The sequence below is a fragment of the Malania oleifera genome, chromosome 3, assembly GCF_029873635.1.
Source record: "Malania oleifera isolate guangnan ecotype guangnan chromosome 3, ASM2987363v1, whole genome shotgun sequence".
Taxonomy (NCBI): domain Eukaryota; kingdom Viridiplantae; phylum Streptophyta; class Magnoliopsida; order Santalales; family Ximeniaceae; genus Malania; species Malania oleifera.
In genome coordinates this window covers 35,862,774-35,881,591 of record NC_080419.1, presented here as the reverse complement: position 1 = coordinate 35,881,591, position 18,818 = coordinate 35,862,774, and the positions used below count along the sequence as shown (strand labels likewise).

Sequence of the window (18,818 nt, the reverse complement as noted above, 5' to 3'; positions counted from 1 at the left end):
ATTAAAGATTCCGTCAAAATTTGTACTCCTAAATCGAACTTGGATACTTGATAGGAATTGAATATGCAATGAATATATATATATATATATATATATATATATATATATATATTTTTATATTTAACTTACACATACTAAGAGATTTTTTTTTAATTTAAATATAATATAGTAACATTTAAATTGTATTTAATTCCTTATAAACTAATACAAAATTAAAATTAAAGATTTTGTCAAAATATATATTCCTAAATTAAACTTAAATGTTTTGTTGAGAACTGAATATGCAATGTAAAAATGCGTATTTATATCTAACTTGTACATGCAAAGGAATTTTGAATAAATCCAGATTTCAGAGTAAACCGTTTGCTCATATCTATTTGTATGTGTAACACCTCCAAACCCAGTAGGGTCTAATGTGCTACTTCTTATTTTTTTTAGTGAAGATAATAATAGATAAAATATATAAATCTTGGATATTATTATATTATTATATTTATATATTTATATATGAAAATTTTAAATTATAAATGCATCTAATCTAGCAATTAATTATGAGTCATCAATACGAGTATGCGTTATTACAAACATAAATAACATATTTAAATTAATTAACGTGTCTTCAATAATACTAGTATTTTTTTAAGAGAATATAAGATTGTTACAGGAGCTTTCACATTAATATCATTTCCTCCAATGTTACTATCTTTATAATCCATTTTTAAATAATGATCAAATGTTATTTTAAAATCATAAATCTATTATTAACGTATAATAATATAACAAACTAAAAGAAATATTATAAACTATCAAATCCTATCCAAATCATGTTTTATGCCTAAGTTCTGATAAAATCTATATGCTAGAGTATGCAGAACTTATATCATATTCTCTGATACTAATTGTAAGGACCCGAACTCGAGCAGGTTCTTACATATAAATTTTTCAATGGACGCAAATAAATATAAATTATTTTTATTACCAGAATATTAATTAGTTTTATTATAAATACATGTCTCAACTATTAAAATGTAAATTTCTAAAATTCTAAAATATACAAATATATTTTAAATTGTATTATGCAAAATTTTTATTCTACTCTGCTCTTTTTATCCCCGCCCATGCACTTGTTACGTCAGATTTCTGGTGCACACTTCAAAATGATCTGAAATATAAAATAATGATTGAGGTGAAACGACGCTCAATGAGTAAATAAAATTATTATTAGTGTGTGGCCAAAATGAGCCTTCATAATATTTTAATTTCGTAAAATAATATTTAATACTATAACTTCAAAACTGCTTTAAAAATAAATGTAAATTTAAAAATTTCTGTATAAAACTTTTATTATCATCTATAACAGTAAAATTTTATAATCATATACTATAACTGTTAAACTGAACTTTTTAACTTTTAAAACTATAACTATAATACTCAATCATGTATATATATATACTTTTCCTTATTAAATTATTATCTATGCACAAAAACGCTCTCATTCACATAAACATATCATTTTCTTTCAATTCATCAACAGCTTTGTATATGTAATTATATATATATACACGTACTGTAAAAACTTAAACCTATTAATCGTAAGTCATGTTTACCCTTAAAACTGGGTTATGCGGTCCGAAAACTAGATTTAACTAGCTAGCCGGCCAAAATAAATCAACGTACATCATCATTGAGTAAGATTTTCCCTATTAAACACTGGTTCGACCCAGGTGTGCACTCAGGAGAAATTCACTACCATATAAAACCATTCTACAAATAGCGTGAGTGCACTCTGATCCGTTTAAACTTTAAGTTACGGTACCGAGTATTCGTAATTTTCTGTATTATCTGTGCCATAAGGGATTTTGAAAATATTTTATTATAAAATTATAATAATATCATGAAAATCTCATTTTTACTCGTATTTTCGTGAAATATGTAACGTAAAAATAAGTTCATGCCACACAATTTTCATGTTAAAAATATTTTTTTGAATTAAAATTTATGCTATAAAATACCCGAGGGGTTTAGAACATTTCTTGATTCAAAAATAAACGCAAGTATATTAAAGATAAAACTGGTATAATTAAACATGCGTAAAAATAAATTTAGGAGAATTTTATGAAAATAACTAGTATAATCAAAATTTACTTACAAATAAACTTGAGTATAAATTTTAAATAAAAATCTAACATAATCAAATTTACTTACCTCTTACTTAACCTTGTGCTACGATTACAATGAATATCTTTAAAAAATGAGATCGGAAAGAGTGTGTGAGTGAGAATTTTAATTATAACAAAAATTCTCTCCACCACTAATTCTTTCACTCACTAATCATTCTCTTCCTTTGAAATTTTTTTTTTTGTGAAAAATGAATGTTGAGAGCTTCATATTTATAAGGAAATTTTGGAGAAGAAAATTAAATTTGTAAAAGTGTGGGGAGAGGGGTGAAATTATAATTTTTTAAAATTAAGGAATGAGCATGGATGTGTTAAGTATGAACTAAGTATGGGATGGGGACAGGGATCATGTGGGAGAAATTTGAGTGCTTGTCGACACTTCCATTTGATTAATTTTTAATTAATTAATTAATTATTTTTTATTTTTTATTTTTTATTTTTTTTAAAATCATTATTATCATTGTTATTATTTTTAAAGTATGTTTTAGTTTTTTTTTTTTTTAAAGAATTAAGTTTGAATTTTGAAAACTCATGTGGGCCCCACACAACTTTGAGACCCAAGTGGGTCCTATGTAACTCCAATATTCCTCACACGATTTTATGAGCCCTACACAATTTCGGGACTCATGTGGATCCCACACGACTTCGAGACTCATGTAGGCCCCACACAGTCTTGTGGGCCCCGCATATGATACCTATATTATTATTATTATTATTATTATTATTATTATTATTATTATTATATCATGTATTTTTACAAATTATATCTGTCAAAACATTATTTTATGTATATGTATTTATTTACATGTACAAACAGTGTCTATCCTGTTTATCTTATGAAATTCCATTTTGATCAGGCCGACTTCTAGGGAGCAATTGAGCCACAATGGTCTCTAAGCACTTGCTAAGACAAAGTCTTTCTTAGGCATTAAACATGGAATCAAGGATCCTACAAAAAAGCACTTATGTATTGATATTAACTTAATGACACCATTTTTATTATTATTATTATTATTATTATTATTATTATTATTATTATTATTATTATTATTATTATTATTATTATTATGCTTTAATTGTATATATATATATTTTTAGGTCATCACATTACCTGACGGACGAACCATTGTAGTGTTAGATGATTGAGCAGGCCAAGATGGTAAAACCTGTTCCACATGAAAATCTTACAAGTATGTTCTTGGCTAAGTATGACTAGATCGTCGGGGAGGTGGAGAAGAGAATAAAATATTAGATGGGGATGAAGGAGAGGTTGGTGGTGAAGATGGTGATGAAGGTGGAACTTCAGTGATGTCAAAAGAAGAAATAAGATAAGGTAAGATTGGTTCCATGGGTTTGGGAGTAGATGAAGCAAAAGGGAAGGAATCTTCACGAAAGAGAACATCTCAAGACACAAAGATATTATGTGTTGCAAGGTTATAAAGTTGGTAGCCTTTTTGGCCATATGGATAACCAAGGAAAGTATATCGAGTCGCTCTGAGATCAAATTTAGATGGATTTTGCGAGTGAGTGGAAGCAAAGCATAGACACCCAAAGACTCGCAAATGGCTATATGCAGGTTTGATATTGTACAATCTTTAATAAAGAGACAAACCACCTAAAATAGGGGAAGAAGTTCGGTTAATAAGATAAGTTGCGGTAAGAATGACATCCCCCCAAAAGTGTTTAGGTATATGTGCTTGAAAAATTAATGCATGGGCAACATTAAGAAGGTGACGATGTTTGTGTTCAACTACTCCATTTTTTTTTTGGGAGTGTTGATGTAACTGGTTTGAAATATAATGCCTTTGGGAGCATAAAATGAAGGCATGTCAAACTTAGGCCCATTATCACTTTGAATGATTTTTATGGTGGTGGAAAATTGATTTTCGATAAGGTGGATAAAGGATAGCAAAATAGGGCGTATGTCAGATTTGTGGCACATTAAGTAAACCTAGGTATAGCAGGTATAGTCATCAACAATGGTGGGAAAATAGTGTGCACAACTAGTAGAAGGGACATGATGACTCCCCCAAATGTCAACATGCAACAAGTCAAAAGGAAAAGGTTTAAGAGAAGAAATGGAACTAGATGGAAAAAGTGCACGAGTTTGTTTTTCCAATGGACAAATTAAACATGGATCCGAATTGGAACTACAAATTTCTAGAAATTTATTGGAAAGAAAAGATAAATTTTTATTTGACAGATGACCTAAATGATGGTGTCAAAGTTGGGAAGTGGATGTGGATGTGGATGTAGCCACTTGGTAATGAGCATTCCTGGTGTTGGTGAATTAGTATAAGCCATCCCGCTCAGTTCCCATCCCAATCATCTTTATCAAGCGTAAGTCTTGAATGAAACAAAAATCAGAAGAAAAAATAATGAGACAATGATAGATTTTGCATAATATACGGACAGAAATTAAGTTGAAATGAAAAGTCGGGACACAACGGACATTGTCCAAAATAAGATTAGAAGATAAATGAAATGATCCAATATGAGTGATAGTGGCATGAGATCCATTCGGTAATTGAACAGTATGATCATGTACTAGGATAGATTATGTGAGAGTAGTAGGTGAGTAAACCATATGATTAGTTGTGCCACTGTCAAGAATTCATAATAAATCATTATAAGATTTACCTGACAATGGCGATTCAACACTACCCACTTGGTGTGCCATGGGTTGTGAGGGAGCAGAGTTGTTGAGAATGGCCAGAAGCTACCGACACTATTCAGGGGTGAAAGGAAAACTATTGGTAGATGGATATGAAGAAACCTAATGAGCACTATGCATGGGACCCTAATTGGGTTTAGAATTACGAGACCCTGGAGGGAAGTCATGGATATGGTAGCATCGATCTACAGTATGACCCTGTTTGCCATAGTGAGTACATTTGAAAGACTTCTTGGGTGGACCGGGGCATCCTTCCTTTCGTGGCAGATAGTTGGTGGTAGCTAGAGCAATGCCATCAATGGATGGTGGAGACAAGATGTTGTGATTGTGTTCTTATTGAAGCACAAGGGCATGGGTGCTGTTGAAAGTAGGAAGTGGATCAATTAGAAGTATCCGCCCACGAATTGCAGTGTGGGAATCGTTGAGACCCATTAAAAACTTCAAGACATGATCTATTTCTTGTTGTTTAAGAGTCTCCTTGCATGCTCCACAGGTGTAGGTAGATATTCCTTGAATTGTGCATAACTCATCCCACAAACTCTTCAATTTGGGAAAATATGCTGTTGAAATTGGTGTATCCCCAAGAGGGGGGTGGGGGAGGAGGGTGAATTGGGTATTAAAATTTTCTCCTCGGTTCAATCCAAATCGCTGCCGGTATTACACAACCTAGGGTTTGTCTAAGCATTCACAATTCCCCCAAAGAATCAAGTATGTTAATATTTAAAACCAATATGACATTGAATATTAGCATACTGAAACGACATCATATCTCATTTTAATTAAAGCGTATATGTAAAGTGATTAAACCATGAGTCTATACATACACATGCAACATATCTCATTTAATTCAAATATGTGCTTGCAAATAATTATAACTGTAAATGATTAGGTATACACATATGGAAATAAAGGTGCAGAAAATAAATGAGATGAGGATAAAGATATATGATATTTGTTATCGAGGTTCGGCCAAACCAGCCTACTTCTTCGCCTTGGGCACCCCCCAAGGATTACACTATTCCTGCTCACTTAAACGAATGAAACAGAAGTCGTTACAACCTCTCCTTACGGGATGAGGTAAACTCCAGCTCAATCACTAGGCTGAACCCAACTGGTCTCCCTTACGGGGCGCGGAGACACCCCAATTCAATTTTTAGGTTGAACCAAACCGGTTTCACTTACGGGGCTGAAACTCCTTAGTTCAATTTACGGGCTGAACCCAACCGGTACATTAAAAATATTTTGTACATATAAAAAGGCTTCTACAAATAAGCAAGGATGTACAACATTAAAGCTTAAAAACATGCACTCCAATATGGTATAAAATATGCTTAGTAGACAAATGGTGCTTAAATAGATTTAAACCTTAATAAGAAATTTTCTCTAAAAATATATTTCATTAAAAATATAGGAGAACCTAGGGTTTTGTTCTTCCAATAAATTTTGCACAAATAATATATATGTGTCCAAATAAGAAATATTTATATGAATATATATAAATGAGAAATATGTTCTCCAACAAATATTTTCGTAAATAAAAGTATATGGAGAATCTGGAATTTAAGTTCAAGATAATGTTTGTGTAATAAATAATTTCTCCCAATAATATTTATCATGAAAATAATCAGGAGAAACCCAAGTAATACTCTCAAAAATAATTTTCAAAAATAACTACTAAGTGAGAGTATATGCATGTGAGATAATAAAATAAGTGTCCAAATAAAAATACTCTCTTCAAAATGATTTTTGAAATAAACGAATGAAAGAGAGTTGGAGAAATTTGTTTGAAAAAATTGCCCCAAAGAAATGATTTTAGCAATAAAAATTGGTTTGGGGGAATTTTGATTAACAAAGGTTCAAAGAGAATTTGAAGTTAATCAAAGTTGTTAATATGAGTTATAGAGAGAGTATTTATAGATTTTCAGGAAGTCTGACCATTGAGGGACACACTTGTCATTTTGAAAATGTTTAAGTGAAAAATTAATGACGATTAGCGGTTAAAAATTAAGCCAACCCGAGAGGTTCGATCAACCAAGGGCAAGGTTCGATTGACCACTTTTATAAGTTCGATCGATTGAGGCAAACTTGAACTATAGGTTTGGCCAACCATATTAGGGCAATTCTGAACCCTTCGTGGGTTCAGTCGACCAAGGCAAAGATGTGGTCGGCTATTCATATAGCTTTGGTCGACCATCTCAAGTTGAACTACATGGTTTGGTCAACCAAGTAGTTAGGGTGTCAGAGATTAATGGTTCGGTCAACCAAGGACGGTGTATTCAATTCAGTATGGTCGATCGAGTGAAGTCAACATGCTGTCTTCTGACCTGTTCGGTCGACCAAGCCAATTTGTGCATGGTGGGTTCGATCGACCAAGGCTTCACAACACATGTCTCACGTGGCAAGTTAAGTTGACCGAGTCATTTAGTACATAAGGGGTTAGTCAATCGAGGCTCTTTAACTAAGCCAAAAATCCAACGTCGGTCGACCTTGTTTCTACCCCGATTTTGACCATAACTAATTTAAACCTTTTTGTATGATTTTAGTTGTTAAGAGATGATTTTTTGTGAAGTGTGTTGGTCTCTAGGGTCTATCTACAGTCATTTAAGCATTTAAATCATATCATACAAGATGTATGCATTATTATAGTCCAAATAATAAAAATTAAAAGCAATTACAATCAAAGTTAAATGTCTTCTTTTTCTTTTTGCTCTTCTGACTCCATGGAAGACGCCAGAAAATGTGAGCTTTTCGTTTCTTATGACTTCCATTTCCATTCCCTTATGTGTGTGTTAAGATAATGGACCTGTTCACATGCTAAAGACACACATAAGTAATAGCTTGTGCTTTGTCAGCATCAAAACAAGGATTAGACTAAAAAAGCCAACATATGCACCAACTAATAAGGATCCTTGAACAAGATTAACAATATCTTGTTTAAGCTTGTATAGGCGAGGGGCCATTGACTTGGAAGTATCAATCTTTCAGATCATCCCATATGGCATGGGCAATTTCACTATAGATCATGCCACTAGAAATTTCCTTTGAAATAGAGTTGCGAATCCAAGAAATTTCCATAACGTTGCATTTTCTCCATTGTGAGTATTCTAAGGATTCAAATTATGGTGGAGATAGTGTTCCATCAATGAAGCAGTTTTTGTTCTTCGCTTGAAGTGCAAGAATCATTGCATGACTCCATGTGGAATAAATGTCCTCCATAAGTGGTGGGAGAAACTAAAATCAGTCTAGGATGATATGATTGTTGGAGACATAAGTGATGATTGGGATCATCATATTTTTCCATCTTAGTTGCTTTTCCAGCCATGAGAAGTGAAACCCCCTTATATGTTGTCCCCAACTTCACAAGTATGGTAATTAAATAATGACCCTAATTTCAGCAAATGCGTCCACCCATTTCAACATTATAATAATTAAATATTATAATAGTTAAAGAACCCTACCAAATGCTTGTAGATTAATGGGCTCACTTTGGGAAGACATTAACAATGCATGGTCGACAAATGCGAGTGGCGCATAGAACCACTAGCAGGCTGATGAACTCATTGGGAATATAGAGGAGGCTTGCATGCAGCATCAACAAAAGAAGATAAAAACAAACTGTCAAGGAGGATCTAGAACACAGTGTGTAATCGGTGAGAGCAAAATGCTCCCAAATGCGTGAGAGTCGGCAGCGATGGTCACAACGACGACGATGACTTTGTCCGGGCTCGGAGGAAGCCGCTAGGGCTGGTCGGCATGACGATTTTGACGGCGAAGCTGCTACAATCATCGCCGAATCTACAGGTGGCATTGATTGATCCACTGGTATCGAAGAATTTGGTTTTTCTGAGGCACTCAAGGAGCACCGCCGAACGTTCTCGTTTGTCCTTATTGCAACGGCGGTTTCGTGGAGTGGATAAACTCCGCACCTTGCTCTGATACCATGATAAAATTGGAGCAAAAGCGAGAGGAAAAATAATAAGTAATGAATGAATTTATATATGTTATATTTCAATTTGTACAACCCTTATTTATACAAAGAATTGGGAAACATTCAAACAATCTGTACACCAAGATTTGTTGACTTTTCACTTTATGTGATTTCAGTCGTGATTTGATTTCTTGATTCATGTCGTAGATTGCGACATTTCTAAACACTCAATTTATGCCGTGAAGTGCAACATTCCTCAACATTCTCACCTCCTTCTTCAAAATGTCTCTGCTTGATTTCCTTTCTACAAACTTTTGATTTTTTTCTTTTTAAACTCTACACCACTTCCTTCTTCTATCTTTGAATGCTTCTTTTTTGCTTTGATTATCTTAATTTCTTTATCAACTTTTGAATTTTTCTTGGCCAGATGCTCTCTCTCTCTCTTCACTCTCTTTAGATGATTTCTGCCCAAAAGTCCTAAAGTTCGTTCTTCTCAATCTCCCCATGGCTTCTTACTTTGCTTGTATTTATAGGCAAGCTGGCATTATAACTTCATGTCATGGAGAACAACCATGAGAGGCTTCTAGGTCGGGTTTAAAACTAGGTCCCCCTGCTATCCTAAACCTAAATTGGATCAACTTCCCCACCCCCCGCGGGGCTATCCTAAACCCAAATTGGATCAACTTTTCAATAGCCAAACCCATAATTGACCTTTTAAACAATTAAAACAAGCCCTAGGGCTATCATTTTAACAACACGCCCAAAGGAAGGGATGTTTTCGCCGCTGCCGCCCAGTTCGGGGGTGGGGGGGGGGGGGACACTAAATTTAAAAAAGAAATTTGGCCCAAAAATAGGCCCAATCTACTTTGGCTATGATACTAACATCAATAATGGCAACCCAAGAGTGAAGATCGATTTCAATTTGTATTTTCCTTTAAAAATATACTTGTAATGTACAAGAATGTAATACAATTTGCCTTAAGGACCCCATGAATGAAATTTCAATTGGATGCGATGAGGTCGAGAGAATTGAGAAAAAACGAGAAACCCGATTAGCACTAAATTTAAAAAATAAATTTGGCCCAAAAATAGGCCCAATTTACTTTGGCTGTGATACTAACATCAATAATGGCAACCCAAGAGTGAAGATCGGTTTCAATTTGTATTTTCCTTTAAAAATATACTTGTGATGTACAAGAATGTAATACAATTTGCATTAAGGACCCCATGAATGAAATTTCAATTCGATGCGATGAGGCCGAGAGAATTGAGAGAAAACGAGTAACCCGATTAGATAGACCTTATATGGCAAATAATGGCTAAACCTAATTAGATAAAGACCTTATATGGCAAATAATTGCTATATAATGATAAAAAAACATGGGGTATCTACAACTCAATATCCCTTTCTTTTTTGTTAGGAATTTGCTTCCCAATCTCTCTTTCTAACAGGATATTTCTTCTCTTAGGATGTGTTTGTTTTACAAATTAAAGTTTCTCAAACTTTGACTAGAATAAGTGGTGTTAGACTTAACAGACTAATAATTATGGCTTATCGCACATTTGATCTATCATTCATATATATATATATAAGATTGGGCAAAGGCATGAGTGCATTTTTTATTTCTTTTTTACACCAAACAAAATGTCTTAACCTCCTAAAACTTACAAAACAAATATATCTTTATTATTTGTTTCTTAGAGAGGAATGGAATGGAACGAACTAAAATTTTGTTTTTTTAATTTTTATTATTTTTATTATCTTCCATGCTTAATTTATTCTATTCTTACGAATCAAATATTAAATTATATCATACTGTTCTATATTTTATCACTTTTCCTGCTAGCAAACCCTCCTTCCCAGAGCATCTTGGAACATATCCTCCGTCAGCTTACTTACTTTTAGCCACTTTTCCCATAGGTCTCTCTTTTTCCGGATTTTAACCTCATCACAAATCTCTGCTCTCACTCTGGATTTTTTAGCCTTCTCACAATCCTCTGTTACTGTAATTTCACCAGCACATTTGAACATTTGCATTGCAAATTAATTAATTAATAAATGAAAATCGCAATCCTTTGAAATGCAGAAGCAGATTCAACAAATGGTTCTAGTTTATTATTTCCCCAATTTTTAAGTCACTTATTATGCTTTTGAATTGCTTCCTTGATTAACATACAATTGCTTTTGTCCAGAAACAGCTGTATGCTAATAATCCATCATCTTTGCAGTTACATATTGACTGACCAAATAAAATAGGGTGAGAATGATAAAAATGATACCATTCCATTCTTCGAAAATTGCAACATATAAGGTTATCTTATTTTAACTAATATAGAAAAGACGCAGAAATGACTATTTCCAAATCTTGCTATTAGAATTTTTTTTTTTTAATATTTTGTATTCATTGAAATATCATGCAAAATTTTATATGACAAGCTTCGTTTTGCTTACCAAATATAAATATGATTTTTTTTTTAAGGCAGGATGTTGCTCACCTAGCTTCAATGTTGTATGGCATACTGCATGAACGGCAGGATTAAAATTCCAGTAGCTCCTATAGATAATTTAGATAACTACAGATTACAAGCACAACCGACGCCTTGCCAACCTAGGAGGGCTCTGAGCTTGAAATGATTTGGGAAAGGCCACAAGGAGGGAAACAAAGAAGCTTCTTCATCCATCTTAGGCCTTCTTAATGGCCACCGATGACCTTGCTTTTAGATTCAGAAAGATTGACCTGGAATTAGCATGCAGAAGAAAAATTTATGAGTTACTTCCTATTGAATCACATGAAATGCATAGAAGAAGAAATTTTTTGCTTGGCAATCTATTGCATACGTGCATGTATATTCAGTTGGTATATAATTTTGAAGCAATTCTGTTTTAAACCATCACTGTGTGCCTTTTTTGAGGGGACCCAGAAGAAGTTTTGAGGATATGTAAAACATCTTGCCATGACATCCTCTTACAAAGTCGCAACATGCAACATATCATGCAGCATTTATGGTGTACCAAGCCATAGTTCCTCAAGTGCAAAGCTAACTTCCATAGTAGGAACTCAAAAATTGAACTTAAAAACTATCTCAGATACTCCAAATGGTGACTAAATTAGGGCTCAACATTGCATGTTTTTTGGGATTCTTCAATAGAACACACTTCTCAATTATATAACTGTATCCTCCTTTCATTATTACATAAATGTTCACTGTAAAGTGTGTAATATGTAATAATTTCATCTGTTAATCAATTCAAATTTAGGTTATCAAAATGATTTATTTATTTTTTTATCAGTAAGGATGAATTGCAACTGAAGAACCACAGCCTAACTTGAAAGCTTTTTGGACCATTTTCCTTCTGGATAACTTCCAAAAAGAGTCTTTAAACTTCTGATGGTTTGGAAAAATGAGAAATATGAGCAGGTTTCCTAATCATCCGTTTCATAACAATAAATCGCATTATAGCAATTCTATATGTATCATAACCGTATGATGCCAGAAGCAAAATCTATTAGTTATTGTTTATTAAAAGAAAAAGTGAGAATAAATGACCTTAGGTGATTGTAGTTTGCGAGTGTGCAAATCAGAGTGCAGAAGGAATATAACACATTAATTTAATTAGTACGTTTTGCATTTTTAGTTCTTCCCTCAACAATGTGGAACCCAAAACTAATATATCTAAAAAAATGGTTGAAATTATTAACATAAAACAAAATTTGAGCTCCTTCCTTAGCACATAATGAGAAGGGATTAGAGTAGGGAATAGGTGCACACCAGCATGATGCAACAAAGCTATGGAACAGAACGCGAAACTGCAGAGGCATGTACTGATAGTTCACCCAATTAACAATAGGCCAAAACTGCAAGCAAACAACATAATAAGTTCAGCATTGCGCATTGCAACTTCAAAATACCACTCGTAAATTTCCTACTCTGTTGTGTAAGAAAAGAGTGTTTATATTTTTATACCCTCCACGCGGTCAACTGCACGGAAGGGTAGTCCTTTCGAACTTTACTCTTGGCAAACCACCACGATCTTCCTGCAGTGCCAGATAGTAGATTTATTCTCTGAAAGACATATTATAAAGTTTAAATCAAGGTTATGCATATGCTCATTTAGAGTTCTACTTTGCGTTTCTTCTTCTCGACATTCCACAGCATAAACCATTTCACTCAAAACATTAAAATGAGCAAAAAATTTATATTATTTCTTCTGGTGTAAAACTTGTATGAGGGACTACCATAATAAGCATGGGTTGGAGATGGTAAAACTACCATTTTTCACTTCCCAGTACCAAAATTTTAGGAATTATTCAAAGAATCCAAATGAAACTAATACACTAAAGAGGCTGTTGTTTATGGTGTGGCTCTTATACTTCCGGAGTTTATAAACAAAGGGAAAAACATATGGATGTGGTCTTGGTGCAGGGTAGCAGCAAAGACTCGTCGATGAGGAGATACCAAGAGCCAGGAAATCTCAGAGTTCAAAGACTCATCGACGAGTGGCCTTCTCTAGCTCGTCGACGAGTGCCCTGCCCTCGTCGACGAGTGGTCACTGGGCTGCGAGAAAGAATTTAAATTTTGAATTTGAACGTTGGAGTGGTTGGGTATTTTCGGAGGGAAACCTCCGAGGGGTTGTTATAAATGTCATTCTGGGCATATTTCAAAAAATAAGAGAGTAAGAGAGGGTAAGAGAAGGAGAGAAGATTATTGTATTGTGAGACTTTGATTTTCATAGTGAATCTCTTGCCGATTGCTCCCATAGATGTAGGCTTTGCCGAACCACGTAATTCCTGGTGTTGTTGCCTTTATTATTACTCTCTTTATATTGCTATGGTTGTGGAATGTTTTCTGTTTATCACCATTTTGTTTGTTGCAAGTATGTATGTGTGATCCTTTATACAATGTTCATTCCGCTGCGCATTGTTAGGAGAGGCTGCCCTTATTTTTCACAACAATTGGTATCAAAGCGTGTTGTATGGCCTCCGAATGTAAGGATCTCGTGTTGTAACAAGGCATGGTGAAGGTTTATATAGAATTTCAACCGGATAGCATGGATGCAATGACTTGGAATGAATTGGGAGCAATCATTCGTCTTTGTTTGGCTAAGGACATGTGTATCACGTCATGGATGGGAATTCTCTGGCATTTGTTCGGTAAAAATGGGAATGTCGATATATGTTTAAGGGTTCGTCAAAATCTGCAAGTGTAGTGGAGAAAGACTCAGAATGTAGTGTTGGAGATATGCTACATGTTTCATCTGGTTTGGAGTGCCTCACGGGTGATTCTTGAATCTTAGTCACCAAATGCTTTTATCCTAGAAAATGGTTTGACACCGACAGGTGAGTTTATACTGGTTGTATTTTGATGGAAAATGATATTTCATGCAAAATATTTGTTATTGGAAATGTCAAAATCAAAATGTATGATGGTATTGTATGTGATGTAAAGTATGAATTGGGTCTAAGGAAGAATGATATTTTCATTGGAAATTTTAGACCGTAATGGATATTGTTACGAGTCTGTGAAGAAATGAAAATGTGCGGTAACTTGATAGTGATGAAAGGGGATAAAGTAGCGGGAAATATCTTTACACTACGGGATGTTACAGTTGTAGGTGGAATTGCAACTGTTGAGTCTGAGTCGGGTTTCTTGATGCATATGCGGTTAGAGCATATGGGTGACTACATGTATTCAGATGTTTGAGAACCAATGATGATAGCATCAGGGGATAGACATATGTTTTTTCGTGGTATTATCATGAAGGGTCTTAGTGTACTTCATGCAGTGGCTGAGGTGGAGAACTAGGCCGGGAGAGAGATTCTCAAGTCAAACATTGGGGCTGAGTATGTTGGTTTTGTTCAAGAAGTTTTTGTGAGTAGGGCAGGTTATATGCAAGCCTTGCAGGGTACTTTTTGGTGAAGTTAGTGAGTATGACACATTTCTCGTGTGATCGATCACCAAGAGTATCGCTAGATGGGAAAGTTACAGGTAAATGGTGGTCAGGTTTTGTGGTAGACTACTCGGTTGTGAGTGGATGTCCAGTGGTGCACTATTTTAGTGATGGAGGATCTAGGCTTAGTGTTGTGTCCGTACAGTACATCTTTCTGAGTTATAAGAAAGGTGGGTGCAAGTTAGGTGATCCTATGACAAACAAAGAGGTGATCGAGGACATGAATTTTGGTGATGGGACAACCTACTCAGGTAAAGGAAGAGAAACAAATGCTAGAAAACTGCAGTAGCAGCAATCATGTTATTCAAGTCGAGTTAGGAACTCAGGGCAGAAATGTGGGGAGTTCTATCTCGGGTCAGCAGTATCACGATTTGAATGGGCATGTGATGCAAGTGGAGCAATAGACTCAGGGCAGAGATGACGTTATTCATATTGTAGGGAGTTTTTAGCTTAGGAAACCAACAGGATCACGGTGGACTCATGTGTACTATCAGGCCACTACTCAAGTGTGTGAATTGGTGAGGCTTCCAGTGTGGAAGAGGGTGATAGGATGTCGTGGAGTGATGTATCTGTTGTGTGTGAATGACATGTTATTGGCTGAAAAAACTTTGACTAAGGCTAATCAGTTGGAAACTCTGTTGGAAGGTTTTGACATGAATGTGTTGGGTACGGCCAAAATGGGTCTTGGTTTGCTAATTCGCTTGAACAAAACTGCAAGGAGATTGGTGTTATCTCAGGGTGGTTTTGTAGATAGGGCTACAAGGAGATTGGTGTTATCTCAGCGTGGCTTTGTGGATAGAGCTACAAGGAGATTGATGTTATCTTAGGGTGGCTTTATGGACGAAATTGTAGTGAGACTTTTGTTTGCTGTCTCGGGGGAGTTCTGTGGAGAATCTATATCGAATGTCTACCGCTCAGTACCCAAGGACGGGCTGTGATGTACGAGATATGTCAAAGGTCTTCCATGATTGTACAATGGGGTATTTCAGTAGGCAACAGAGTGGACCGTTAGTTGTTAATTTTGTTGAAGACTATGTAGGGGGCTTTGGTAATATAAGGCTTGCAGCAGCTTTTGTGTTTACTGTTGTGGGATGGTCTTATTGGAAGCCTAGGGGGAAGTCTTCGAGTGTTGTATCTACAACTGTATCGAAGTTGATGGTAGAAGCTGAAGCTGCCATTAGCAAGTTTAAGTGGCGTTGCTTGGACTTGGTGCATGTCTCCAAGTACTAGAAGGGGGACGGTCCCAACCGAATGTTCAGAATTCAAGGTGAAGTAGTCAGATATGTTTTTTTTTTTTTTTTGGTTCTCCTAAGGGGCGTATAATCGCCAAGGTGAAAATTGTTATTTATGGTGTGACTCTTATACTTCGAGAGTTTATAAACAAAAGGAAAAATATATGGATGTGGTCTTGGTGCAGGGCAGCAGCAAAGACTCATCGACGAGTGGCCTTCTCTGACTCGTCGACAAGTGCCCTTTGCTCGTCAACGAGTGGTCTCTAGGCTGCGAGAAAGAATTTAAATTTTGAATTTGAACGTTGGAGTGGTTGGGTATTCAGAGGGAAACCTCCGAAGGGTTGTTATACATGTCATTTTGCGCATATTACAAAAAATAAGAGAGTAAAAGAGGGTGAGAGAAGGAGAGAAGATCATTGTTTTGTGAGACTTTGATTTTCATAGTGAATCTCTTACCGATTGCTCCCATGGATGTAGGCTTTGCCAAACCATGTAATTCCTAGTGCCGTTGTCTTTATTATTACTCTTTTTATATTGCTATGGTTGTGGAATGTTTTTTATTTATCAATATTTTGTTTGTTGCAAGTATGCATGTATGATCCTTTATATAATATTCATTCTGCTGTGCATTGTTGGGAGAGGCCGCCCTTATTTTTTACAACAAAGGCAATTAGCACACTATAAACCAATGTGTTCCAGATGATTTAGCTATCTACAGGACAGTTGACACTATAAGATGCCGGTCCTCCAATATATCACAAATGGGCCCCACAGATGCATAAAACCTAAAATAAAAGAACAATATCCCCCCCCCCCCCCAACATATGGGCTGAAAGCTGATGAAATACTATGTCAATCCAAATTTTGTGTTCAGGACCACTCCCATGTCACATGGACTTTGAGCAAATGTTCTGAATTACATGGCCCAGATGGGCCAGATCAGACGTATTAGGAACCTATAGAAATTGAAAAAAATTTGGTGCCCTAGAGGTACCATGCCCCCTTCACTAAAACTGTGTCATATATGCAATCCACACAAGCCTGTGCAGGGTCGTGGCACAGTTTTAGTAGAGAGGGCATTGAACCCCAGGGGCATGTAAATCTTTCTCCTATAAACTAGACTATACAGAAAACTAATACCAAGATCAGCATTCTAAATTAACCAAGGTAGCTGCTCATCATTATCAATAAACAACTAGAAATCTGAAGCGGGGAATAAGTAAAAAGAATGACAATATTCCAGGTAGAAAAGGGAAGAACTGATCTTTATTGTGAAAAAAATCCTCAATCACTAATCGAGAAATGTTAAATAACAAAAGATGGCTCCATGCAGTTTGGGTTCAACACATAAAAAACTAATAGAGAGCATTTCTTGAATTAAAACCTGTCCCAAGAGGGCACTTAATATTATTTGTCATACCTTCTACCACCAAGCCATAGTACATCATGAAAAACATGTTGTTCCAAGGAGAGGAAGTTAATTGTTCCAACAGAACCTAAAAAGAAAGAACTGCATACATCAATACGTTCAAGATGAAAGATGTGATCGTGACCCATATGATGATACTGAAAACCCATGTTTCAACTTTCAAAGATGCATGAATGACCAAAAACAAAAACACATCAGCAAATTTAAATTCATATTTAGGGATGTACCTTCTTTGCAGTAGTTTTGTTTCCCTTCTTCCCCTTGAATAAAATATCCATCAGCTTGTGGAGAAAATGCCCAAAAGGCCCTGAATACAACAAACCATACAGCTGCAGAGCAAGTCGAATCTTAAAATCCAACATCATAACACAAAAGCAAAACCAAAATTTCCAAAACCCCCACCAAGATATATGCACCTATTAAGCATCCCACGCAAGAAAATGATGAAAAAACAAAATCATCAAACATGAATAAGACAGTAAAAGAAATGTACCACGAGAAGAAGTAATCTCCTAACTTGAAGCCTTTTGATTCCAGAAATCTTCTGGGCTATTGCATCACTACATCCAGCCAAAACCCCAGCCGTAATAGCCTAAGATCGAGTATTGCATATTAAACACCATGATCGCTCATACAAAAACTCTGGGTAATCTTGAAATTGTAATGTGGAAAAGAATACCTTGGTTCTGAGAGGGTGAAGTTGCAGCTGTAGCAGATAGCTTCTCCATGCTTCTTTGACCACCTCAGACATTCTCTCTCTCTCTCTCTCTCTCTCTCTCTCTCTGTAGGGAGTAATACTAATGGTAGGTGTTGGGGATTTCAATGGTGAGAGAACACAAAAAACATGAAAAGCAAGAAGCTGTTTTGGAGCGTGCAGGTGAGGCTTTGGACAGTGGGGACGACTAAGTCCCGACTTCCTTCTTCCCTAACCTCATCAGCGAGTTGGAAAACTTTAAAATTTTCTATGCTGTATAGTCATGCTTATCGTGCTATCAATCAAGGAAAGTGAAAGAGTTTTTAATTATATATTTTAATTACGAAAATAATAGCTTTGCTTTCTCGCTTATAAATGGATATACAAAACATAAATCCAAACCCACCTCAATTATAAACATATCCATTATTTTTCTATTTATTATTTTAATAAATATGAGCTAAAATTTTAAAATCATCACTTATTTTGGCTATTTTTTTTCTTTATCATTTTAACAAATATGAACTCATTTTTTTTTTAAATACCCATTAATAAACAAATACCTTGTTCGACATCCAATCAAAATCTGCTTAACTCATTAAAAATTTTGATTCAAGTTAATCTAATTATAATAACCAATACAACTTAAACCAACACTCGATTTAAGTGGATAAGTGCCATGGGTCAATCATTGAATATTGACTCTTTTTTACTCCTATTTTAATCTTTTAACT

At 35.1% G+C, this 18,818-nt stretch overlaps 1 protein-coding gene across 1 annotated transcript; it reads right to left on the bottom strand.

Moving 5' to 3' along the window:
* Positions 1-11,145: 11,145 nt before the first annotated feature.
* LOC131152188 (peroxisomal membrane protein PMP22) lies at positions 11,146-18,426 on the bottom strand. The gene is made up of 7 exons (XM_058103904.1): positions 18,070-18,426; positions 17,884-17,982; positions 17,618-17,719; positions 17,382-17,457; positions 12,746-12,816; positions 12,551-12,636; positions 11,146-11,517 (listed from the first exon to the last, which is right to left on the bottom strand). The coding sequence occupies exons 1-7, from the start codon at positions 18,139-18,141 to the stop codon at positions 11,463-11,465; spliced, it is 561 nt and encodes a 186-aa protein (XP_057959887.1). The 5' UTR covers positions 18,142-18,426; the 3' UTR covers positions 11,146-11,462.
* Between the last annotated feature and the right edge of the window lie 392 nt (positions 18,427-18,818).